This window comes from Megascapheus bottae, chromosome 18 (genome assembly GCF_031878675.1).
Source record: "Megascapheus bottae isolate mThoBot1 chromosome 18, mThoBot2.hap1, whole genome shotgun sequence".
NCBI classification, from domain to species: domain Eukaryota; kingdom Metazoa; phylum Chordata; class Mammalia; order Rodentia; family Geomyidae; genus Megascapheus; species Megascapheus bottae.
In genome coordinates this window covers 6,393,420-6,419,500 of record NC_143526.1, presented here as the reverse complement: position 1 = coordinate 6,419,500, position 26,081 = coordinate 6,393,420, and the positions used below count along the sequence as shown (strand labels likewise).

At 46.1% G+C, this 26,081-nt stretch overlaps 1 protein-coding gene across 3 annotated transcripts in view; it reads left to right on the top strand.

Moving 5' to 3' along the window:
- Gpd1l (glycerol-3-phosphate dehydrogenase 1 like) overlaps nt 1–25,273 on the top strand; it is a 52,227-nt gene extending 26,954 nt beyond the window's left edge. For 2 of the 3 annotated variants that reach the window (XM_090351799.1, XM_090351800.1), the window contains exons 3-8: nt 2,514–2,654; nt 4,365–4,503; nt 11,402–11,514; nt 19,267–19,500; nt 20,507–20,613; nt 22,910–25,273. In XM_090351799.1, the coding sequence (XP_090207925.1) occupies nt 2,514–2,654; nt 4,365–4,503; nt 11,402–11,514; nt 19,267–19,500; nt 20,507–20,613; nt 22,910–23,006 (831 nt within the window). In that variant the 3' untranslated portion in view covers nt 23,007–25,273. Of the gene's footprint in view, nt 1–2,513; nt 2,655–4,364; nt 4,504–11,401; nt 11,515–19,266; nt 19,501–19,833; nt 20,139–20,506; nt 20,614–22,909 lie in introns of those variants that run through there. The other variant, XM_090351801.1, reaches the window with a different exon arrangement.
- Nucleotides 25,274–26,081: the final 808 nt, after the last annotated feature.

Sequence of the window (26,081 nt, the reverse complement as noted above, 5' to 3'; positions counted from 1 at the left end):
TAGAAAAGCCAGAAGTAGTACACTAGCTTTGAGAAAAGCCCAAGGATATTGCTCAGGCCCTGAGCTGAGTACAGGTCCCAGGACTGGAAAAAAAAAAATGGTTTGCTTATTTGACTAAAAAAAAAAAAAAAATCCACATAGGAGCTGTGAAGGTGGTAACTCATGCTTCTAGCTACTTGGGAGACTTGAGTGGAAGGATCATGGTTCAGAGCCATCCTGGGCAGAAACATTTGTGAGACCCGTGAGCAAAAGTCCTCCTTTTTGGGCCTGGAATTTGGCCTAGTGGTACAGTGCTTGCCTAGCATGGAAATGTGTTGTGTCCTATCAGTCTTGTCAGAATTGTTTTTCTTAAAAGTTTGTGCTTTGGGGCCAGGAGCATAGCCTAGTGGTACAGTGCTTGCCTAGAATGCACAAAGTCCTGGATTCGATTCCTTGGTACCACATACATAGAAAAAGCCAGAAGTGGTGCTGTGGCTCAGGTGGTAGAGTGCTATCTTTGAGAAAGCCCAAGGACAGTGCTCAGGCCCTGAGTTCAAGCACTAGGAATGGCAAAAAAAAAAAAGTTTGTGCTTTGGCCTGGCTTTGCTCTTGTTGAATATCCTGTTCAAAGACAATATCAGCAGTAAAGAAAGGGAAAGAGGAAATACTTTGTCATAAGGAAGGATTTTTTTTTAATGTAAGGTTTTCATCTTAACTGGTTATTCCAAAATGGGAGAGGAATTAAGACACACCTCAGATAGTACAAGAAAATAGCAGACGGTGTGAGTATGTTTTGAGACCACCTGTATGCTATTAAAATTTTTTAATGGTCACCTTATGTAAATATACCCTACCCTTTTTTATTCTGATTGGCCAATCAGAGCAGGGGGCGGGGCCTGCTGCATCAGGAGTCCAAAGGAGCAGCCTGCCTGGTCAGGTGCTTGCTGGCTCAGATCAAAACCTGGCTATCGGGGGCCGGGAGCTTGGCCTAGTGGTAGAGTGCTTGCCTAGTATGCACGAAGACCCGGGTTCAATTCCTCGGTACCACATACATAGAAAAAAAAAAAGCCAGAAATGGTGCTGAGGCTCAAGTGGTAGAGCTCTAGCTTTGAGAAAGTCTAAGGACAGTGCTCAGGCCTTGAGCTCAAGCCCAGGACTGGCAAAAAACAAAAACAAAAACAAAAAAACAAAAAAAACCTGGCTAACAGCACACCTTTGTGCAGAAGTAAATTCTGCCTTGCTGACTTGCTGAGAGAATTATTTGTTTTTGTGTCATCAGTTGTGATTCTGGTGATTCTTGGGGGGCACATTTATAACAACCCCTTCCCGCCTCATACCTCACTATGTACAGTGGAACAATGTCATCCCAAACGACATGGGAGTCTGGGACTGGGAGTTTCATGGTTCTAGGTCAACCAGGGGAGAAAAATCTAGGAGCCCTTTGAGGAGCCATATGTGATGGTGCATACCTGTGTTCCCTGTGGTGCTGGGAGGCCTTTGGTTGGATTTTGGCTCACAGTGCACCAGGACAAGAAGTGAGAGCTTACCATAAAAATAACCAATGAACCAGGCTGAGTGTGGCTTAGCAATACTGAGGCCGCCTAGCAAATGTGTGACCCTGAGTTCAAACCCTGTGCTGTCAAGAAGAGAAGTCCATGAGAGGTTGACTTCAGATACATTGGCCTAAGTTGTGCCCATGAAACTCTTCTTCCTCCTCCTCCTTCTCTTCTTTATATACATGGCTTCATCCACATGGGAGCCACCCCACACATGCCTAAAATGGCTTCAGTAGCTCCAGGCTTCGTGCCACCATCCCACACTGTTCAAGAAAACACCCATAGCTACTACTGAAGAGTGAGGAAGCATCTGTTTCTCATAAGCCCTTACAGACACCTCCTGGCTTCTGCTCAGCTCTGAATGTTTGATATGCCTGTTGGATAAGTTAAGGACCATATCTGCTATGAGGTTTAGACTACTTGAACCCAAATTACATAAATTGCTTGCAAACTGTAGTATTTTGTGTGTGTGTGGGGGAGGTCAGGGGACTTTAACTTGGCCTGAGCACTGTCCCTGAGCTCTTTAGCTCAAGGCTACCACCCTACCCTTGAGCCAAGCCCCAATTCCCGTTTTCTAGAGGTTAACTGGAGATAAGAGTCCCAGGTCCTTTTGTGCCCAGACTGGTTTTCAACCTTGATCCTCAGATCTCAGCCTCCTGAGTAGCTAGGATTACAGGCATGAGCCACCTCACCCAGCACAAGCTGTAGCTTTTAAAAGAACCCTAGGAGCTGGGTGTGGTGGTACATCTCTGTTACCTCAATACTTAGGAGGCTGGAGCAGATCTTGAGGTGGAGGCCTGCCAGGCTACAGAGGTAGACCCCCCTCCTCTCTCTATCACACATACACACACATAGTAAGGACTCTAGATGGAGATCAGGGGAGTGGGGCAGGCAGCAGCCACTAGCGGTGCTGGATAGAAGCGATTCCAGATCGATGTGTGTTGTCTGATGGCTGTCTCCATCTCCCGGGGCTTGCAGGTTGCCATCCCAAACCTCAGTGAGGCTGTGCAGGATGCGGATCTGCTGGTGTTCGTCATCCCTCACCAGTTCATCCACAGGATTTGTGATGAGATCACAGGCCAGGTTCCCAAGAAGGCCCTGGGGATTACGCTCATCAAGGTAGGTGGCGTACAGAGAAGGCCGGAGTCTGCACTGGAGCCGGAGATTGCCTCTCATCACCTCCATCGGTGGAGCTGGGGGAAGGTGGAGGCAGAGCTCTGGGTTTTGTTTGCATGTTTAAGGGTGCCTGGCAGGTAATAAAACCCAGTTGACAAGCCTGGTTCAGATCAGGTTTAGGGGCAGTGAAGCTTTCTGTAGCAGCAGGTCAGCCTGGCAGAAAGAACAGACAGGACAGGATAGGACTGCTTTGATGTTGTGGCCTGCTTTGCCCAGCCTGCATTGGGGCCTGTGTCAGCTCCCAGTCTCAGGGGGAAGACAGGCCCTGAAATAGGCTTTAAAAAAAATGATCTTTAAGTAATTATAGAAAGGAGTTTCAATATAAAAAAATCAGTTTATAATTACCATGCATCTTTTATTTTGTCACCTTTAACTTGTACGAAGGCGTTTCAGTTCACTTGTCAGTTTATAATTACCATGTACTGTGGTGAATGTCATTCCTTCCATCGTTCTCCATCTGTCCACTGCCGCCTGTCCCCTCAAGTAACCTCTACCACTTGAGTCATAACACCACTTACAGCTTTTTATTTTTTATGTGCTATTAAAGAATCAAACCCAGGGCTTCATTCATGTGAGGCAAGCACTGTACCACTAAGTCACATTCCCAGCACTTTATTTTTTGCACTGTTGGTGAGTCATATTCTTAATCCAAGATGGGTACATAATTTTTTAATTGTGTGTGTGCATGCATATGTGTGCATGCACATGCACATGTGGCAGTGCTTGGACTTGAGCCTAGGATCTGGGCACTTTTCCTGAGCTTTTATGCTCAAGGCTTGCCCTCTACCACTTGAGCCTCAACTCTATTCCCAGCATTTTACTATTAAATTGAAGATACAAGTCTTCCAGACTTTGGCCAGGGCTGGCTTCAAACCTTAATCCACAGGGCCTGGAGGGTGGCCCAGTGGTAGAGTGCTTGCCTAGCATGCATGAAGCCCTGGCTTGATTCCTCAGTACCATGTACATAGAAAAAGGCACAAGTGCTGGGTGCGGTGGCTCACATCTGTAATCCTAGCTACTCAGAATCCTAGCTACTGAGATCTGAGGATCAAGGTTCAAAGCCAGCCCAGCACAAAAGGACCTAAGACAGTTATCTCCAATTAACCTCTACAAAACAAGAATTGGGGTTTGGGTCAAGGGTAGGGTGATTGCCTTGAGCTGAAAAGCTTAAGGACAATGCCCAGGCCCAGGGGTAGGACAGTAGCTTTGAGCTGAAGAGCTCAGGGACAATGCCCAGGCCCAGTTAGAGTCCCATGACCCACACAAAAAAAAAAAAAAAAGAAAGAAAAGAAAGAAAAAACCAGAAGAGGTGCTATGGTTCAAGTAGTAGAGCATTAGTTTTGAAGAAAGCCCAAAGATAGTGTGCTCAGGCCCTGAGTTCAAGCCCCAGGATTGGCAAACAAAAACAAAAACTGAATCCACAGAAGTCATCTTTTAGTGCTCAGGCCCTGAGTTCAAGCCCCAGGATTGGCAAACAAAAACTGAATCCACAGAAGTCATCTTTCTGATTAGCTAGGATTACAGGTGTGACCCCCTGGTCCCCAGCTCCTTCCAGCCTTTCTTCAAGCAGTTCATGGCACTGTGTTTTCTCACCTAAGAGTATTTGTCTTGATGTCTCTGGTGGCTCTTTGGTGTTGCCCGTCTCCCTCCTAGGGCATCGACGAGGGCCCTGAGGGGCTGAAGCTCATCTCCGACATCATTCGCGAGAAGATGGGCATAGACATCAGCGTGCTGATGGGTGCCAACATAGCCAGCGAGGTGGCCGCCGAGAAGTTCTGTGAGACCACCATCGGTGAGCTGCCACGGGACACCTGGGAAGTTCCCCCGCCAGCCCCCCACCCTGCCTGCCCTCTGTGGTGCTGGAGCAGAGGGAAGCCAGGGCCGGGCACGTGCTCTACCCGCTCATCAGACTTTCTGTGGAGGACAAGGCGGTTATGTGCAGAACCAGTAGTTTCTCTGAAGACGTCCAGACCCACAGGAAGGGACCGTTAAGTTAGACATGGAAATGGAAGGCTGTTTGTACTCAGTTACAGGTGGTGCTCGAATGGTGGCGGTCCCTTAGCCAAGAAATTCCATTTTTGTCCTTCCTTCCTTGCTTGCTTCCTTCCTTCTTTCCCTCCCTCCCTCCTTCTTTCCTTCCCTTTCCCCCTTTCTTCTCACCTCTTCTTATCTTCCTTTCCCTTTCCTTCCCTTCCTCCCTTACTTCCAGTTCACTTTTCCTTTCATTTCCTCTTTTATTTCTGTGTTGCTTAGACTGACCTTACACACTCTGTCCTCTATCCTCCTGGTAGCTGGTACTACAGGCATGTGTAGCTGCGCTTTTCACCTATCACAAATGCCAGTCTCCAGGTCCATACTCACTGATTTTGCTTTTTCTTTTTTGTCGGTCATGGGGCTTGAACTCTGGGCCTGGGCATTGTACTGGAGCTGTTCAGCTCAAAGCTACTTACTGCCCTACCCCTTGAGCACAGTGCCACTTCTGATTTTCTAGTGGTTAATTGGAAATAAGAGTCTCACAGATTTTAGTGCCTGGGCTTTGAACCTAGATTCTCAGATCTCAGCCTCCTGAGTAGTTAGGATTACAGGCGTGCGCCACCACGCTCGGCTCACAATGTAAATCCTGATTCAGATTTGGCTGTCTTGTTTCCCAAAATAGTAAGCTTTTTCTGTTCTGACACAATGTGAAGGAAAAAGCATTCTCACACTGATGTTGTGAAAATTCTCATTTATACAGGGCTTTGAGAGTTCTGAAGTACCTGTGAACTGCCAGAAAGTATGCACTGGTGGAAAAATAATATTTTTAGATACTTTGCAAGCATTTAGATTTTTCTCTACCATTGCAAAACTTTCTTCTGCCATTACCATTTGTGTAAGGAGATGTTTCTCCTTGTCAGATGTCCTAAAACAAACCTGAGGGACCAGAGGCTGGGTTCTTTCTGTAGTGACATGTGGTTCACAGAAAATATACTTCTAGATTCTCATACTTTCCATATAGGATGTGTATAGTTTGTTTCATTGCCATCCCCCTTGATTTTTCATTTTAAATATGTATACATTTTTATTTATTAGGGAGAATAAAGTAACCTTTTTCTTTTTTATTTTCCATGTGGTATATATTATTTGGCAAACTATTAATTTCTGTTTATTATGTCATATATTATTTTTTTCACTGCTTTATTCCCCTAATTTGTACCAAAACATTTTTTGCCAGTCCTGGGGCTTGAACTCAGGGCCTAGGTACTGTTCTTGGGCTTTCTCAAGGCTAGAGCTCTATCCCTTTGAGCCACAGCATCACTTTTAGCTTTTTTTTCTGTATATGTGGTACCAAGGAATTGAACCCAGGGCTTTGTGCATGTTGTGCAAGCACTCTACCACTAGGCCACATTCCAGGCCTGTACCAAAACATTTTATAGTCTGTTAACATATTTTAATAGCTATGTAGTATTCCATCAATAACTATATATTCCAACTCTTAAAGCTTACATTGAGAAATATTTGTTGGGCCAGCAGCGATATCAAATATATTTAAAAATGTATTGGAAAGTTCAAACTTTGCCTTCAAGATTTGGTAGTTGATTTTGTTGAAATAAGCTGGCAGAGGATCACTGAAAAAGAGTATGAATAAATTATTGTGAATGGGTCAGGCACTGGTGGCTCATGCCTGTAATCCTAGTTACTTTAGAAGGCTGAGATCTGAGGATCACGGTTCAAGGCCAGCCCAGACACAAAAGTCTTTGAGACTCTTATCTCCAATTAACCACCAGAAAAACAGAATGGAGCTGTGCCTCAAGTAGTAGAGCAAGTTCAAGCCCTACGACTGACAAAAAAAAAAATTGCTGTGACTATGTTCACAGAAGCCATACAAAATATGAAACTAAGAGCAGGGGTGTGGCTTAAGTCACAGAATACTACCTAGCAAGTGCAAAGCCCTCACTTCAAACCCACTACTACCTGTCCCCCACAACCCCCCAAAAGAACGAAAACTAAAGAAAGGCCAGATATTGGGTCTTAAATACCCTCTTTACAAAGGAGGTGGAAGCGGGGGAGTGACAGATAGTTCTAAAGGGGTTAGAACTGAGTCTTAGGGGAAGAACTGAACCTGGTAGATGGTGACCTTGGGTAGAGTTCTGGGCCTGGTGTTTGATTTCGTTTCTTCCTCAGTAAGGCTGAGAACCAATCTCCATTTAGTTATTTAAACTTAGTCTTTTAGACTACCTACACTTCTGGCTGAGTTGTTCACCTGCCTGTAACCTGGTCTGTTGTAGGGAAGTGACTTGGACTTGTTTGTGAAGACAGATAACTTTCCTATTGTTATCTTTCTTTCCCCTTGGCTTCTGTCTGGTCCTTTCTCTGTGGGTTGAACAAAGTTGGCACTGGTGACCTGAGTTAAATTAAGCAAAATATTAGAAGTAGATAGAGCTGGGTTCCCGTTGTTCATGCCTGTAATCCCAGCTACTTATTCACAAGGCTGTGAGGATAGAAGCTTGAAGGCAGCTGGGCAAGCTGACTTCAAGAGTCAGAGTCCAGGAGACTCTTACCCCCTATTAACCAGACTCTAATTGGTGCTATGGCTTCTTAAGAGGAAGAGCACTAACCTTGTACCCCAAAGCTCAAGGACAGTACCCAAGGCCCTGAGTTCAAGCCCCAGTATTAGCATACACACACACACACACACACACACACACACACACACACACACACACACACACACACACACACACACACACACACACACAGAGAGAGAGAGAGAGAGAGGAGATAGAACATGAAGGTGATCATTTTAAAATGGAATGTTTTATATAACCTGAATTTAATCATGAGGCCATATCAGACAAGCTGGAAGTAAGGGACAGATATTTCCAAACAAATGTCTCTTTCTTCCCAAAAGGCCAGTATTCTGCCTGCTTGGCCTTTAATCTTGATCCTTCCAATTTGCTAGGATTAAAGATGAGAACCACTACATATGTCTTTTTCCCCCTTTTCTTTTCCTTCTTTTAAAAAATGATTCTGGCGATGAAGCATTGGGCCTTGTACATACTAGATAAGTACTCAACCAACCATTGAGCTACCTTCCCAGATTTCCTCTATTGATGACATTCATCTTAATGTTTTTTGTTGTTGTTTTGAGACGGAGTCTTTAATAATCCTCCTTTACCTCCCAGGTGCTGAGAATATAAGTATATGCCACTATGTCAAGCACCAGTTCATTTTTAATCATGGTAAATTCAGAAGTGTTGGCCCATCTGTCACTCAGAGATGAAGAAAAATGGTGTGATTTTGAGCCTTTGATCACGGGTGCGCCCTTGTGGTGAGCGCTGCCCTCATTCCCAAGTTTAGCACAGAATCTTGTGAGCCAATCACTGTGTGGTGTTTTTGTGCATCAGACACTGTGACAGATATCTCAAGATATACAAGTTTTTGAACAAATATGCAATCAGAGACTGAAATTGAGGTGGAAAGGACTTTTATTCAATAAATTGATTACCTCTAAAGTGGCTTGGCAGAGGACCTTTGTCACATGGTCTTGGATCCTTGCCTGTATGGCCTAGATGGCCTGGCTCCCTGCTTGCCACATCACTGCTTAGAACCCGTAGTAATAATAAAGTGGCGCTTTGCTTTGTTTGTAGGGAAAGTTGTTCCACTCAGGGCCTGGCGCTTGCTACGTTAAGTGCTCTGCCATGAGCTAGGTCCTCAGTCCTTTTCTGCTTTAGTTATTTTTCTAATAGGATATGCTGGCCTGGACCTCAATCCTTATTTATGTTTTTCACATAGGTGAGGGGACAGGTAAATTCCATCCGTCACACTCAACTTTTTTTGTTGTTGTTAGTCGGGCTTGAACTCCGGGTCTGGGTCTGGGTCTGGGCACTGTCTCTGAGCTTTTGTGCTGAAGGCTAGTGTTCTACCACTTTAAGCCACAGCTCCACTTCATGTTTTATTGGTGGTTAATTGGAGATGCGTTTCATAGACTTTCCTACAGGCTAGCTTTGAACTGCTATCCTGAGAGCTCAGCCTCTTGAGTAGCTAAGGTTATAGACGTGAGCTTCCACATTCAACTTTGTTGGTTGAGATAAGATCTCCTTAATTTTTGTTGTTGTTTTGTTTTGTTTTTGTGGGTCATGGGGCTTGTACTCTGGGCCTGGGCTCTGTCCCCGAGTTCTTCAGCTCAAGTTTACTGCCCTATCCCTGGAGCCTCAGCCCCACTTCTTATTTTCTAGTGGTTAATTGGAAATAAGAGTCTCCCATTCTTTTGTGCCCAGGCTGGCTTTGAACCATGGTCCTTAGATCTCAGCCTCCTGAGTAGCTAGGATTCCAGGCGTGAGCCACCAGGCTGGCTACATTTTTTTGTTTATTAAAGAATTTATTAACATTGATTTTTACGTCATATTTCAAATGACATGTTTAACAAACAAGTATTCAAGAAGGGAATCTCTATATATAATCACTGGCACTTAGACTTTAGAACATAATTAAAATTAAGCTGAGGATTTGTATGTCAGATTCATATTAATCTATGTAATAAAACATGTCTGTAGAGTCATAAATTTTTATGTCTATGTAGTTATGTTTATATTTTCAATACCATGTCCATAACATTGGGTACTCAAATATTGAGTCCTCGCTCTTGCACTGTTTGGATCTAATAGCCACATATTAAGGATACCATGCGCCTTTTGTTCCTTTGGTCTTGACTTGTCTCATTCAACATGTTTCACTCTAGATTCAACCACTTCCCAACGAATGCCATTATTTTATCTTGTCTGCTGGCTATGTAAAATTCCATTGTGTATATAAAAATATATACCACATTTTTGTATCCATTCATCTGCAGGAGGGCATCTGGGTTGTTTCCATTGCTTGGCTATTGTGAATAGTGCAGAGATGAACATAGTTGAGCAGGTGTCCTTATCATATCCTGGGTTATGATGTTCAGGATAGATGCCCAGGAGTGATATGGTGGGATCACAGGGAAGGTCTATTTTCAGTCTGGTTACGTTTTTGCCCAAGTTGGTACTGAACCAATTTTCAGCCTTGCAAGTAGCTGGGATTACAGGAGTGACACAATACACTGGGCAAAATAACACTTTCTTACCCATGATGTCAACTGATCATATTTATTTTATTTATTCATTTATTTTGCCAATTCTGGGACTTGAACTCAGGGCCCGAACACTGTCCTTGGGCTTTCTCAAGACAAGCACTCTACCACTTGAGCCATAGCACCATTTCCAGCCTTTTCTATCTATGTGGTACTGAGGAATTGAAATTGAACCCAAGTGTTCATGCATGCTAGGCAAGCACTCTACTACTAGGTCAAACTCCCAACCCAAAATGATTTTTTTTTTTTTTGCCAGTCCTGAGCTTGAGCTCAGGTCCTAAACACTGTCCTTGGACTTTCTCAAGTCTAGAGCTCTACCATGTGAGCCTCAGCACTACTTCTGGCTTTTTTCTATGTATGTGGTACTGAGAAATGGAACCTGTGTCTTCGTGCATGCTAGGTAAGCACTCTACCTCTAGGCCAAACTCCCAGCCCCGAAAATGATCATTTTTAAAAGGCACATTTTGGAGAATGAGGTTGTCGTGAACACCATGTTCTATCTGTAGCCACTGATAAGCGCCTGCATTGTCTCATTGGCAGAGCTCCTTCTCCCTTGGCCTGTTCCTCAGCACTAGCTGGTGGCAGGACTGGCTTCCAGCTTGATATAGCTGGCTGAATGTGACCAGGGATGGCAGGTGGTGAGCTAGAGGAGACACAGTACTGGGACATTGTGCTCTGGCCAGGGCTGGCTTACCCATGCAATGATGAAACAGCATTGCACAGAAGCACCTAGAACCTGCTAGTATCTGCAGAGGAAGGAGTCAGCTTGCTCAACTGAACACAGTTTGAGTATTGGGAAAAGGAGGACTTAGCCTAATGCCTGAAGCTTACTAAATGGACTTGGTACGTATTTAGTTTTTTTCTTTGTGCTCAGGGCCTGGTTACTGTCCCTTAGATTGTTTTTGCTCAACTTGCTCTACCACTTGAGACACAGCTCTACTTCTGGTTTTTTGGTGGTTAATTGGAAATAAGAGTCTCATGGATCTTTCTGCCCTATCTGGCTTTGAACCATATTCTTCAGAGTTCAGTCTCCTGAGTAGCTACCATTACAGATGTGAGCCACTGGTGCCTGCCTCTCTAGGCTATTTTAATTGCATTGGAATTGTTCAGCTCAAATTGTGATGTTTGGTTTTTCCTTCTTTCTTTCAATATCCAAGAAGTGGCACATCATAGAGCCAGAGCTGGGACCTTGAGCAAAGTTCAGTATACTAGCTGGGTGACCAAGGCAGGCTGGACACCCATCTTTCTTTTCCTTGTTTAGAATCATAAGCACAGAAATGTCCCCAGTGCCTTAGGGTCTCTTTGAATGCTGTTACCCAGAAGCTCAGCACAGCTGCGTTCAGCTGCGTGAGTATCTGTCAGGGAAGCTAGGGGTACGAGTGTAAGCATAGAGTTTACTAGGAATAGTAAAGTTACTATAGAAAGGCATCTCAGAGGTCAAGGGAAACTGTCCCTTCTACATTGCCTCAAGCTTTCATGGAAGTTCAGGGGGCTGTGATAATTATATTGTTTTAATAATAAAAGGATTTTAGCTTCTTGATTAGGTTGAACATTGACTTTAGAGTGCTTATTTTTTTTCTTTACTTTTCCATAGGCAGCAAAATAATGCAGAATGGCTTGATCTTCAAAGAACTCCTGCAGACTCCCAATTTTCGAATTACTGTGGTAGATGATGCAGACACAGTGGAACTTTGTGGTGCTCTTAAGGTAAGGTCAACCTTGCTACTTCTGCTCAAGGAAAAGAGTGACTCAGGCTGGGCCCCAGTGGGTGGTGTGGAGTCCAGTCCTGAAGAGCAGCTCCGGGAGCTTTATATCAGTGAAGAATAGTGAGTCCAAACTGGGGCTGGTGGTTCATATCTCTAATCCTAGCAGCCTTAGAGGCTGAGATCTGAGGATCAAAGTTGGAGCTGAGCCAGACAAATCCAGAGACTATTATCTCCACTTAACCAGCAAAAAGTCAGAAGTAGGGGTGTGGCTTGAATAGTAGAACATTAACCTTGAGCAAAAAAGCCCACATGAGATTTCAAGCCAAGTCCTGAGTTCAAGCCCAGGCACACATACATACACACACATGCAAACAAAGTGAATCCAGGGACTTCTTTGTAACTTCCTGCTAACTTTCTTTTCCTAGGTGGTGAGGCTCACTCTTTTTTTTTTTTTTTTTTTTTTGTCATGAACTCTGTGCACCTGGGAGCTGTCCCTGAGCTCTTCAGCTCAAGGCTTCCTCCCTTCCTCTGGGCCTGGGTGTTGTCCTTGAGCTCTTCAGCTCAAGGCTACCATCCTAACTCTTGAGCCAGAGCCACTTCTCATTTCCTAGTGGTTAATTGGAGATAAGAGTCTCATGGTCTTTTGTGCCCGGGCTGGCTTTGAACAGTGATCCTCAGATTTCAGCCTCCAGAGTAGCTAGGATTACAGATGTGAGCTACTGTGCTCACTCTCATTCACAGTTTTCTTGTACTAGAATCATGCTATTTTGTTCTTTGGGTAACAGCCATGTTGTTTTCCCAGGGTTTTACCCAGGAGCTAACAAGCCCACTCACGTCTCCTTCAGCAAAAGCAGAAGCTGGCTCCCCCTAAATTTCTGTGCTTTGCTGCTTGTGGTGGTTTTCAAGGAAAAAAATACACACACACACACACACTCAAATCCCACTGACCATAGATTTTTCTAATAGTTTATCTTTGCCCCCCATAGAAGGAAAAGGTCAAACTAAAGCAGCAGCATTCACAGCTCAGTGACTTGGAAATGTTGGAGCAGAATTACAGCAAATGAAATATAGACTGGGTGGCCTCTATTAGTTTATGCCTAGGAGCAGCCTGTGGGTTTTGTAAGCTGCATATTATATACAGGGCTGGCTCAGAACTGTGATCCTCAGATCTTGGCCTCCTTAGAAGCAGGATTACAAGCCTGAGCTGCCAGTACCTGGCTGAGCACTATATCTAGGAAAAGCTTTCAGCTTTAAAGCAAAGGGAACTTCGTTATTTTGCTGGCCGGAAAAGCTGGCCTGCCAGGACCTAGCTGCTCTCTTTAGTGATTCACTTTGCTGATGTGACCCATTCTGCTTCATCTGTTCTGTGAGGGCCTGGCACAGTAACAATGTCCAATAGTATGTCCTGTATTCTTTCAGTAACAGAAGTAAAGGAAAACATTTCATTCATCCGTTTTTGTGCTACTACTAAGGTTTGAACTCACAGATTTACCATTTCACTTGGGGGTTTTTTGCTAAAGGTTGGTGCTCTAACACTCGAGCTACAGCTCTACATCCAGCCTTTTGCTGATTAGCTGGACATGAGTCTTACAGATGTTTCTGCCCTAGCCATCTTTGAATGGTGACCCTTAGATCTCAGCTGAGCCTCAGCTGAGATTATAGGCATGAACCACTTAAGTCTACCAAGGACAAGCCTTGGTGCTGTCTGTCCCTCATGATGAAACCATGTTTTCAGACCTCAGATCCCAACTTTTGGGATTCCAGGTCCAGCGCCTTGCCCCTCTATGCTAACTAAAGAGGTTCTATTGTTAAAGGGCAGAGAGAGGTGTGTTACCTGACATTTCAGCTGTGGGAAGATAGTAGCAGTGAGTTCATCTTGAGACATCTTCCGGACACAAATGGGAGCTTTAAGTTGAAATGGGGATTAGGGTGTGTAGGAAGGTGGTGTCAGTACGCATTGTGAAGTGTTCCCAGCCAGCATGTTACGGGTGCCCACTGTCTCTTCCTTGTTTGGGGAGGTGTCCAGAGGAATTACCAATTTCTGGTTAGTCCTGGAGAGGCCCCTTCCTTCCCAGTAGTTTCTTGCATTCCTCCACGGAAACATGCTATTGCTAGGTTCTGGCTTTCCTGAATTGTAAGACAACTGGCATATAGAAAGATAGGTACGAGATGGAAGCAGGGATACCAAGCTTTTCTCCCCTGTGTGTTAACTTGTGGGCCCAAGTGAGGAGTCTGTACTTTTCAACAAGATGCAGCAGCTCCTTCTGTCCTTGCTCTGAGTGTATGGCTTCAAACCAAAATCCTCAAATCTCAGAGTTTGGAATAGTTGGAATTACAGGCATGATCCACCAATTTCTGACTTATTTTATAGCTCTGGGGTTTTCTTTTGTGGGTTTTTTTTGTTTTTTTTTTTTGGTCAGTCAAAATGGGTCTTGAACTTAGGGCCTGGGCACTATCCCTGCACTTTTTTCCTTAAGGGTAGTGCTCAAAGAGTTTCACAGTCAGTGCTGGTGGCTCATGCTTATAATCCTAGCAAGAGGCTAAGATCTGAGATCTGAGGATTGAGGTTCAAAACCAGCCTAGCCATGAAAGTCTGTGAGACTCTCATCTCCAGTTAACCACCAGAAAACCAGAAGTAGTGCTGTGGCTCAAGTGGTAGAGCCATAGCCGTTCAAGCCCTACTACTGAAAAAAATAAAATGAGATTCTCACTACTTTTATCTGGCAGATTGGAGTAGCTGGGATTATAGGCATACACTATCATGCTCAGTTTATGTGATTTTTTTTCTTAAAACAGTACAAGAGCCATTTTTCATGAGTTAAATACCTATAGAAGGAAGTTAGGATCCTCATTCACCTGCCAGATCGCCAAAATCAAATATACCTTCCTTCTCCCTCAGAAGTTGTACTTCTGTTTTTTTTCTAGTCAGAATTTAGATCACTCCCTAGAATTAATATTGTATGTGTCTATATAGTCATGATATACAATGAACCCTTAGAAAAGCCAGTGAAAGCCTGGACTCCCAGGCAGCAGACTCCATAATCCTAACTATGCATGAGGGATTCTTCACAGCATAGACAGATTCTGTCACATTTTAGAAGCTGGCTGTACTGTTTATTCTGGGTGAGATTTTTATGTGCTTTTAATAGTCCTCCATTAAACTAATGACCACTTGACAGCAGGGGGCGTCATGAATGCCTAATTGCTCAGTAATGGCCCGAGCTGCTGCAAAACTGCTTTTAAGTGACTAGATGTTTTGGGAAGTAGAGAAGCTGTGAAATCCTGCCTAGAACAAAGGGATGCTGGATGAGAAAATTCTAGACTATGTGTTCTCGAAATACTGCAGCTAGTGGGAACCCATGCGGGTCTTGTGTTAGAACCAAAAATGGGCTTTTCATTTCTCCTGGCAGGAAGCCTATAAATAGATTTGTGCCTGCTACTACCACAGAAAGAGATTAAATCCTTTGAGGCAGATGGGGGTGGGAGAAGGGGGCCTCTTATAGTCCCCCTCCTCCAGGCTGGGGTTTTGGAAACTAAGAGCTAGCCCCTTTTGACTGTTACTAACTCCAATCAGACAGATGAGGGCAGTAAGATCCAAGATCCAAAGGCAAGAAGTACTGGTACTATTGGTGTGTTTTAGAAATCATATTCTGGTATTCTCTGGTTACTGTATGTGACTCTGCTTTTTTGGTTTACATCCAGGCATTATCACTAGGAATAAACGAAGCCCTCTTACATTTGAGTCTCTCAAGCAAGGATGAATGAGCATGTTTCCTCCCCCTCCCTCCTCACTCCTCCTTCCTCTCTTCCTATTGGTACTGGGGCTTGAACTCTGAGCCAGAGCTCAGAGCTCTGCTCTTGAGCTTTTGCTCCGGCTTTTCTGAGTAGTTTAGTGGAGATAAGAGTCTCAGGAAGTTTCTTGCCCAGGCTGGCTTTGAACCTCAATCCTCAGAGATGAGCCTCTTGAGTATCTAGGATTTCAGGTATTACCCACCAGAGCCTGGCTACCTTTTTTTTAGGGGGGAGTAGGGCTAGAACTCAGCTTTATGCTTGCTAGAGAGGAACTCTATGGCTTGAGTACATCCTCAGCCCTTTTTGTTGTGTTTTCTTTTTGATGTTTTGAATTTAAAAATTCAGATTCTTTTCAAAATCATCTCACTAGGCTAAGAGTTTAGCCTAGTGGTAGAGTGCTTGCCTAGCATGTACAAAGATCTGGGTTCAATTCCTCAGTACCACATACATAGAAAAAGCTGGAAGTAGTGCTATGGCTTCAGTGGTAGAGCACTAGCCTTGAGTTAAAGTAGCTCAGGGAGGACAGTGCCAGAGTTCAAGCCCCATGATTGCTGCCCCCCCCAAATTATCTTCACTTGTATAAAGAAATTTCAATTGAACATGTCAGTTTGTAAATATAATGCCTCTTTGAACGCCTTTTGCACTGGCTATTTGAGATAGGATCTCACTTCTTGTCTGGGAGTGCATCTGGACCACAGTCTTCCTGCTTTGTGTTTCTGTCCAGTTATGCATGTCAAATCCAGCTTCTTCCTTCCTTTCAGATGTAATCCCATACACTCTTTTACCACAGCCTGCTCAGTAGCCAGGATTATAGGTATGAGCCACCAGCTCCCAGCTTGGAATCCTGCACACCAGGCGTCTTTATACAGCCCAACTTGCAACAGTCCATGGCTCTTTGCTGTTAGTAAGCCTGCTCTGCCACATCGCCCTCCAAGGTCAAGTACATGGGGAGCTGGGCCCAGGAAGGGGCAGATAGATGGATTGTTGTACTTAGAGAGGAAAGAAGGCAAGGACCCCAGATTCCTGGGATGACTCTTCCTGGGTAGTGTTTGTATAACCTGCAGGTTTTACAGTTGGCTGCTCTGGATTTCCATTCTGTTCTGTGCACACAGGCAGAGAGAGAGGAATTGAGCCCCATCCAAACCGCCCTGGTGCAGAGTTGCAAAGATGGCGCTTTGGGCTGGCTGATTTCCTCGGGATAGTGCCAGGACCCAGGAAATGGGGAAGCACGTCTGCCTGCTGGAGATCATGGTATTTTGGGCTGCAGATGTTTCAAGGCAGATTTAAATGCACAGGGGATAATGATAATTTCCACAGCGGAGCCATCTCAGAGGACAGCTGCTTGAGAGCAGTTCCCACATGCTCTCACTGGCTGTGTTTGTTTTTCTTTTGACAGTGGTAGGTGGTGGGGAGAGATTTCTAGATCTATCAGAAGACAACTCAGCTGGGCAGGGCCCAGGGTGTCTAGGGAGTGGGTTGACTCTGAGTGGATGCCAGCCTTGTTCGCTTCTGGTGGGAAAGTTAGATGTTTGGAAGCTTTGGGGCGGTCCACATCCCTAGGCCCTGCAGTAGAGGGTGATGGGGAAGCAAGAGGCCCCTGGTAGCCTCATCTCCCTGCCAGCTTCCTTGTTCACCTTTCCTCTCAGCCAAGAGACATGAAAGCACTGTCTTTCCTGGGTTACACTCGGGGGTGTGTGAAGTGCTGCTTGGCCAGGTCCAGGGAGAGCTCCTGCCACGTCTGTTGGGATGGGTGGCCAGCCCCTCCTGTTGGAAAGTTCTTAGCTGGATTCTGAGAGGACCCCTGTGTGCCTTCCTTCCAGTCTCTGGACCCAGGAAGCACCAGGTGGTGTGTCTCCTTTGGCAAGCTCCCTGCCTCAGTTTCCTCAGAGCCTGCTTTGTAAGAATGGGTGAAGTTTAATCCTGTCTGAGCACCTAGGAGTGTTCAATGAAGTTAGCTGGTATTGTTTCCCCTGGCGCCTCTCCCTCTCTATGTGAGTTTTAGGGCTTGAACTCTGTGCCTAGGCACTCTCCCTTAGCCTTCTGGCTCAAGACTGATACTCTGCTACTTGAACCATTCCACTTTCAGGTTTTTGCTGGTTAAATGGATAGATATGAATCTCACATAGACTTTCTGTTCTGGGCTGGTTTCAAATCATGATCGTCATATCTCAGCCTCCTGTGTAGCTGAGATTACAGGTGGGAGCCACCAACACCTGGCTTTGACTTTTTCTTTCTGCCTTAACAAGGAGAAGAGTAGCTAACAACCTGCATGAGTGCTGGTTTGTCCCTGAGGAAGGTGAGACAACTCTTCAGAGCCTTCCAGTCCCGTCCTTGGCTCTCTAGCCTTCCTCCAAAGGGTGCTCCCCCACCCTTTACCTAGGAAAGTGAAGGAGAGCCCTGTGTTGTCTTGGTGGGGTGGGGAAGTAGGCATAGCTTCAGAAGGGCTCGTGAAGTGTGTTTCCTCGGGTACAGCTCTGTGCTCTCCCCAAAGCTGGCTGCTGCTCATGATGAACCTTGCCTGCTCAATGTGGGTACCAAAGCTGCTGTGGGGTTCCTAGGGGCAGGCGCTTATGCTCCTTCTGCACCCCCTTTCAGATCAGGATTTATAAGCTTTTCAGTATTACAACTGGGGTTTTGGGGGGGTTTTGAGAAGGCAGAGTCCTGGGGTGTGAATTCAGGGCCGAAGTAAGTACTCTACCACTTTAACCATGATCCCAGTCCAAAATGTTTTTTGGGGAAAAAAAAATCTGCCTGTGTTTATTTTGTTCACAACTTGTTTCATGATTTAAGCTTTCTGGACACCCGAACTGCTGTATCATTAGCAAGCAGTATAGAAAATGCTACCGTAGTGAGAGTCAGAATACATGCATGTTCCTGGCGTGCAGTTTCCCTGGGGAAGCGTGGGTTAGGAGCCAGCCCTTCCACTGGAGAGCCAAACACGTGCCACTTCTGAGACTGGGAGGCTCTGCTGTCCTGTGATCCCGGGACGGTGTCCGTGGGATTGGAGCCTCTGCTCAGACATCACCTCCTCCTTGCTGCTTTCCTTGCTTCATTTCCAATGTTTTCTTTTTTTCCTTGCAGCAGTGGGAATGGAGCCCAAGGCCTAGCCCAGGTTCCACAGGCCTCATCTTGCTTTGAAAGGAAGCTCTGGTCCCAGTCCTTTTGTCAGTCAGCCCCCTTTTATTCCAGTCTGTCATTATAAAGATTTTTTATTAGCATACATTAGTTTTGCAAGAAGGGTTTTGTGAAATTTGCAGACATGGATACAATGGATCCATTAACCTCCTGGGCTCTGTCACTTTCCTGTCTTCACTTTTAAAACTATTTCAGTGTTTTCTTTGTTTTATTTTCGTGTACATATAAAAAGGATTTCAATCTAATCCACCCTCATTTACTCTATCTCATCCCTCAACACAGCCTGTCATTCCCCTTTTTAGTTTATGTTGATTGTACCAAGGAGTTTCAGCAGAGCATTTCACTTACGTATACATTGTGTGCTAATTAGATTAAGTCCTCTAGTCTTCTTTCTGGTTTTTTCCTTTAGCTGATTTTTTGTGCTGCTACTGAGGCTCAAACTTAGTGCCTTACACCCTTTAAAACTTTTTTCCCTTTTACTCACTCCTTCTTAACAGGTTTTACACAAGGGTGGTGCTCTACCACTTGAGCCACATCCACTTCCCATTTTTTTGCTAAGTAATTGTAGATAAGATTCAGGAGACTGTCTTGCCCAGGCTGACTTCCAGCTTGGGCTTTGCAGACCTTTCTGTGTGAATTTGTAGCTGTAGAAGGCTACAGTTTTACTTTAAGGAGCCGTCCACGAGGCATAAGTGCGTGTCGGGTTGGGACTGACCTCGAATGCCGTTCTGGTCCGTCCCCGTCCGGCCTGCGCTGACCGCCTCCCGCGCCGTGGAGGCGCCTGGCCTGCGCGCTCCCCCCATGCCGGCTTTTGTCCTTCCTGCAGAACATCGTGGCTGTGGGAGCCGGGTTCTGCGACGGCCTCCGCTGTGGAGACAACACCAAGGCTGCCGTCATCCGCCTGGGCCTCATGGAGATGATCGCCTTCGCCAGGTTCTTCTGCAAGGGCCAGGTGTCCACGGGCACGTTCCTGGAGAGCTGCGGGGTGGCCGACCTGATCACCACCTGCTACGGAGGGCGGAACCGCAGGGTGGCCGAGGCCTTCGCCAGGACGGGGAAGGTAGCGCCGCCCCCCTCCCCACACACACACCTGCCCCCTCTTCCTCCACGTGACTCCCCAACTGGGGCTCTTTGTTCTGTGTGTCCTGCTGCTCGCTCTTGTGCTAGCATCGTTTTCTGCCTTTCCCTTTTGTTGGCTTACAACTGGGCACTTCGCTCTTACTCCTCTTCCCTTTTCTCTGTGTGTGTGTGTGTGTGTGTGTGTGTGTGTGTGTGTGTGTGTGTGTGTGTGTGTGTGTGTGTGTGTGTGTGTCTACTGAGGGTTGAAATTAGGGCTTAGCCATTATCCCTCAACTTTTTCACTAAATCTGACACTCTACTCCATGATCCACAGCTCTACCTTTGGCCTCATGTGGTTGAATGGAGATAAGAATCGAACAGACTTTTCTGCCTGGCTGGCATCAAACCACTGTCCTCAGCTCTCACACTGATGAGGACAGCCGTGAGCCACAAGTACCTTATTCCCCCCCCCCTTTTTTTTTTGGTTCCAGTCCTGGGGTTTGAACTCAGGGCCTGGGCACTGTCTCTGAGCTTCTTTTGCTTGAACCTAGCACCTTACCACGTGAGCCACAATGCCACTTCTGGTTTTCCTGTTCATGTAGTACTGAGGAATCGAACCCAGGGCTTCATGAATGCTAGGCAAGCCACATTCTCAACTCTTTCTTGTTTTGAATATATGTAAGGCCTTTTTGTTTGTTTTTTTAGTTTTTTACTGTTTTTTTTTTTTTGGAGGGGGGGGAGTGGTTGTCGTTCATGGGATATGAACTCTGGGCCCGGGCGCTGTCCCTCAGCTCTTCAGCTCAAGACTACTGCCCTACCCCTTGAACCACAGCGCCCCACTTCTGGTTTTCTGGTGTTTAATTGGAGATAAGAGTGTCATGGACTTTAGTGCCCAGGCTGGCTTTGAGCCATGATCCTCAGATCAGATCTCAGCCTCCTGAGTAGCTAAGGTTACAGGCATGACCCACCACACCCAATGACTGTGTGTTTTTATTTATTTTTTTAAGACAATCGAAGAATTGGAAAAGGAGATGCTGAATGGGCAGAAACTCCAAGGACCCCAGACCTCAGCTGAAGTGTACCGCATCCTCAAACAGAAGGGACTCATTGACAAGTAAGTGACATCTGGTCCTCTATAGGTGAATGCCACCATTTACAGTGTTTCTACAATGTCACTGGTAATCCAGAAAAGAATGATCAGTCTTTTATGAGATGTGCACACCCCAGACAGCACAAAATGCTGCGAGGTCTCTGTCCTCTAAGGAATTATAGACTATGGAGTAGTAAATTCCTCTTTGTTCTGCCAGGGAGTTCAGGAAGGCCTTTCACATTTTTCAAAAGTGATCACCTTGCCAGGTGCCAGGAGCTCCCCTCTGTCGTCTTAGTTACTAAGCGAGCTGAGATTTCAGGATCACAGTTCAAACTCAGCCCAGGCAGAAAAATCCATGAGACACTTACCCCCAGCTAGCCACCAAAGCTGGACTAGAGCTACGGATCAGGTGGTAGAGTACCCACCTTGAGTGAAAAAGCTAATGGAGAACACCTAAGTGTCCATTTTCTAGTCTGAAGAAAAATCAAGACATGACGGGTGAGGGAAGAGTGGCTCCCTAAACTAGGCAGCGAGTGAGCCCAGGATCCCAGTTCCATTTTCCCCTAGAGCCAGGGAATACACACAATTCTCATCAACCTGCCCACCCACCCCCAAATCCTATCAGAGGCACCCCACTTACCACACAGAGACCATGTGAAAGTCTTTTCTTTCCTTTTTTTTTTTTTTTTTTTGCCAGCCCTGGGGCTTGAACTCAGGATCTAGGCAATGTCCTTGAGCTTTCTCGAAGCTAGCGCTCTACTACTTGAGCCACAGCACCAATTCCAGCCTTTTCTGTGTATGTGGGCTCAAGGAATCGAACCCATGGCTTCGTGCCATGCTAGGCAAACTTCTACATTAGGCCACACTACCGGCCCCTGATGGTCGGAGTAATGCATGTTTGTAATCTCAGTACTTGGGAAGCTGAGACCAGGGTTATTCAAGTTCAAGGCCAACCTGGCCTACACAATAAGGCCTCATATTAGAAACCAAAAGGAGCTGAGATGTCTGGAGCTCCATGCTACGAGTTCAGTAGCATTTGCCTAGCACGTATAACTCCCTGATTCTGATCCTAAGCTTCACAAAAAAAAAAAAAAAAAAACCAGCTAATAAAACAACAGACCTCTTATTTGGTAGTGCAATCACACAGCAATTCGCTCGTGTCTACTAAGTAGGTGGAAACCCAGGCACACACAGGCATTCTGTTACACAAGTCATTCTTTTCCCTGGAATGCAGCGCAAGGGGCAGGGAGTAGCCTTGGAGAGGTTGACAACTTGTGCTGCTAAGGGGCTGTGTACTTCTTCCCTAATCAGTGTGGCCAGTCAGCAGACTTGAGCCTACCACAGCCTGGCTGGGCCTGGTGGGGAGGGGAGACGGGATGGGGCAGCCAGCCCATGGCAGACACCATGAGCCATGCATCCAGCCTGGACATAGAGTGCCGGGATGGCATGCTCTCCTGTCTCTTTTGAATTAGTTGACATTTCAGTCACATGACTATAGTTTGTAATAAAAACTGGAGGGGGGCGGGGAGAAAAGCATATGAGTATTATTATAGATGTATGTTGCTGTGTCTAGGTACTGGGGTTTGAACTCAGGTCCTGGGTGCTATCCCCTAGCTATTCCACTCAAGATTCCCTCTCTACCACATCAACCAAAGCTCCACTTCCAGCTTTTCAGTAGGTAACCAGGCTAAGATGTTAGCCTTGTGAGAAGCTAGGGTTACAGTGTGAGCTACCAGCGCCTACTGATTCTTGTGTTTGCTCTCTTAAAATTGGAGCCTCCCCATGTGAGTCTCAGAATAAAGTTTAAAGTGGAGTTGATCCTATCGAGCTTACTTTTGGCATGCTCTCTCTCATTTTGAAAAAGTCCGATGGAGGCTATGTCTGTATGATTTCTACCAGAAAAACAGCACAATGACAGCATGTGTGCGTATTACTCCCACACCAGAAGTAGAGTTTGACCTCAGGGCTTCATGCACTTGCTTGGCTTTTTTGCTCAAGGCAGTCACTCTATCAACTGAGCCAGGCCTCCACTTCTGCCTTTTTTTCTTCAATTGGAAGTAACAGTTACTTCAACAGGAAGTAACATGGACTTCCCTGCCCAGGCTGGCTTTGAACTGTGATTCTCCCAGCTCCACCTCCCGAGAAGCTGGGATCACAGGCGTGAGCCACAGGTACCTGGCACACCGGGTGTCTTGCAGGGGCTCTGTGCTCTGACTGTGGAGGTGCATGGGGCGCGGGCACTGCCGCCCTGCAGGCCCGGAGACAGGACTGGAGGTGGAGCTTACGCCCCGACCTTCTACCCACTCTTCCCCCCACCCAGGTTTCCGCTGTTCACGGCCGTGTACCAGATCTGCTATGAGGGCAGACCCGTCACAGAGATGCTGGCCTGTCTCCAGAGCCATCCAGAACACATCTAAGAGAACTGTGCCGCAGCCCGCAGCACTCTGCCCTCCCACATCGGCTGTGGCGACACCAGGACTTGAACATGGCAGGTCACTCAGCTGTACAGCACCCTGACCTGGATGAGTTCTTACAGGGGTTCTTGACCGGGACAGGCAGTTCATTGATAGCAGCCACGCACACGTGTGGACATGTGTGTGCTCGTTGTCCTTCCGTGGATCTTTCTATGAACAAACGTGTTAGATATCCTTTTTAGTGATTGCATTTGAACACTTCCTGCTGTGTAACCTGTAAGATGGCGACCGTGTCAGCTACGATTTTAGGTGTAACTTGTCTGCATTTGAACCTGGGGGTTTCTTTCCTGTCATTCTTCTGTTGACAAACCTGACCAGCCTCAAAACTGGAAGGTAGGTGAGGGCAGAATTGAACTTTTAAACACTATCTCGAGGACAGCAAAAGTAGCGACTTGATGGTGGCTGATCTTTTGTTGTAACAAGTAGAGATTTTTCACGAGTTGTTCGCATATGCAGTGTCCTCTGCTGCTGTCCCCTGCCCCTCCAGGCTTTCTCTTCAGGGCGTCTTCATCCACAGCAGCGGCAGCAGAGCCCAGGAAGCTCAGCTGGGATTTTCCTGTTGTGGCCACACGTTCCCTGGGGGTGGACCCTTCCCTGTGGTCTGTGGGAGGCTGGACTTGTCTGCAGGTGTCTCTCAGAAGGGACAGTGCTCACCTGGAAGGACCAGGAGCTGGACGCCGCCTCCTCCACTCTGCCCGCACACGAAACCGCCAGCACGTCACTGGGCTGCGTGACCTCCTCTTGTGGAAAAGCCCTGGGTTTTGTGTGGGTGAGGGTCTCGATGGCCACCACTCCAAGTGGGCTTGAACCAGCAGCATCAGTGTTGTCTTAGAAGTGCTGATTCCCAGGCCAGCCCCCTCCCAGACCCCTGCAGTGGCCTCTGTGTCTCTGCCTGCCTTCCACGTGTTTCCCACGCTCGCTGTGATTTGAGAACCAGTACACTGGTTCATTAAGAAGTGGATTTAGACATGGGTACCAGTGGCTCATCCCTGTAATCTGAGTGATCATGCCTGACATCTGTGGGTCACCCTCCAGTGCCAGCCAAGCAAACGGATTGGGCAGATGCTTATCTCCAGTAAGCCAGCAAAAACCTGAAGTGCTGGGTGACTCAAGGGTAGAGCACCATTCTAGAACAGAGTAGGCATGTGAGTTCAAGGACTTGAGTTCAAATCTCAGTACTAGTATAAAAATACCAGCTTCAGTTTAGCCTTCCCCAAGCAGTGTTTCATGGGAAGCACGGGTTCTGGGGTCAGTCTAGTGGCCTTTCCAAGAGCATGCTGGGAATGGCAGCGGCTTTGGGGAATCCTCTTTCCCCTCCCTCTGCTCACTGCATCAATGGAGTCTGGACATGGTAGAGGATTTGGAGCAAGGAAACCAAGTTTCCAGGCTAGATGGAGACAGAGGTGACTTCAGTGCCTGCGGGAAGCTGGGTGAGTGAGGAGCTGGGGTGTCGTGTCTTCTGAGCTGTCCCCGACCTGTCCTGCCACGAGTCTTTGAGGAAGTTTAGAGGTGACAGTGTCACCTGCTGAAAACGCACATTCCCATTCCAGAGTTAGAATGGGGTCTCTGTGAGGCTCTCTGGTGAGGTGGGTCTGGGCACAGCACTCGCCTGACCTCACACAGCCTTCCACAGCGGAGCCACTCACGGAGTCACGCACTTTGCCACACTTGGTGAGCTTTTTGGCTTCCTCCCTCCTCCATCTCAGTTTGGAATGTTTTGAGATCCCATCCCTCTTCTAAGACTGAAATTCTTATAGAATATATCTGTGTGGGAATTTTTGAAACTATCCAAACTCTATGGGGTTTCTTGGGATGCCTGTATGTCAGAAATACATAAAATCACACCAGAGGCTCCAGATTTTACCTGTTTTAATGAGGCGGTTCAATCCACCGATTTTTTTTTTCTCCAGATAAATCTTTTTAAATGTTTATACATAGGTAACATAGAGTTACTTTTTAAGGGCTGCAAGGTATCATTGGTGTGTGAGTAGGATAATAAGGAATTTTCTGCATTTTGCGTATTGTCATTTGCATCCAGTTTCCTGCTGTGGGTTTCTTGCTTTTCCTTTTGCTAGCACCTCTCATTGCTCATCCCTCACTGTCTTGAATGTACGTACAATAATCTTCACATTATGGGAAAAAGTAAATTTTATACGTTTTGTGATCAGTTTAACTATAGATATTTATTATTCTATAAGTCATCTATTTTTGTAACTGTCATTGATTTTTAATTCATGTTTCTTGCTAATTATGGTAATGTGAGGGGAAACCTAAATTAGAACCTTAATTTGTATTCTTTCAGCTAATCCATGAATGTAAAAACCATACTTTAGTTGGGCATACTAGTGTGTACCTACAGTCCCAGCAATTGAGAGACAGGGGCAGGAGTTCAAGGCCAACCGCAGTCTCAGAGTAAGACCCGTCTCTAAACACCAAGACTGGGACTATGTCTGTGATAAGCACTTATCAAGAATGTCTAAGGCCCTGGGTTCCATCCCTACCTAGCACAACAGAAACAAAAATCTACATCGTTGCCTTGTTCAGATGCAGCCTACTGAGGTATGAAAGAAATCACTGCTGAAATCCACTCCAGGAGCTAACCTAATGGTTTTTCATTTTCACTTCACTCTGTGACAGGGTTCTGGGCATCCGCCTAAAGAGGGTGTCGTGGTGAGGTGTTCACAGGGCATTTTAGGTATTCCGCTAATTTGTATATACTGTATTTGGTTACAGTCTACAGGTGGATATAGAATTTAAATGCCTGGTTTAATAAACATTTAACACCCCCCCCCGAAACTGTGCCTATTTTTTTGTTGCTGTTGTTGTTTTCATCACCTTTGTTTCATGTGTGCATGTGTGTATGAGCCAATACTGATTCTTGAACTCAAGAGCCTCATGACCTTACTTGGCTTTTTCACCCCAGGCTCTACTCTTGAGCCACAGCTGCTCTGCCAGCTTTTTCCTAGTTAACAGGAATTTCAAGTCTCACAAACTTTCCTACCCATGCTGACGTAGAGC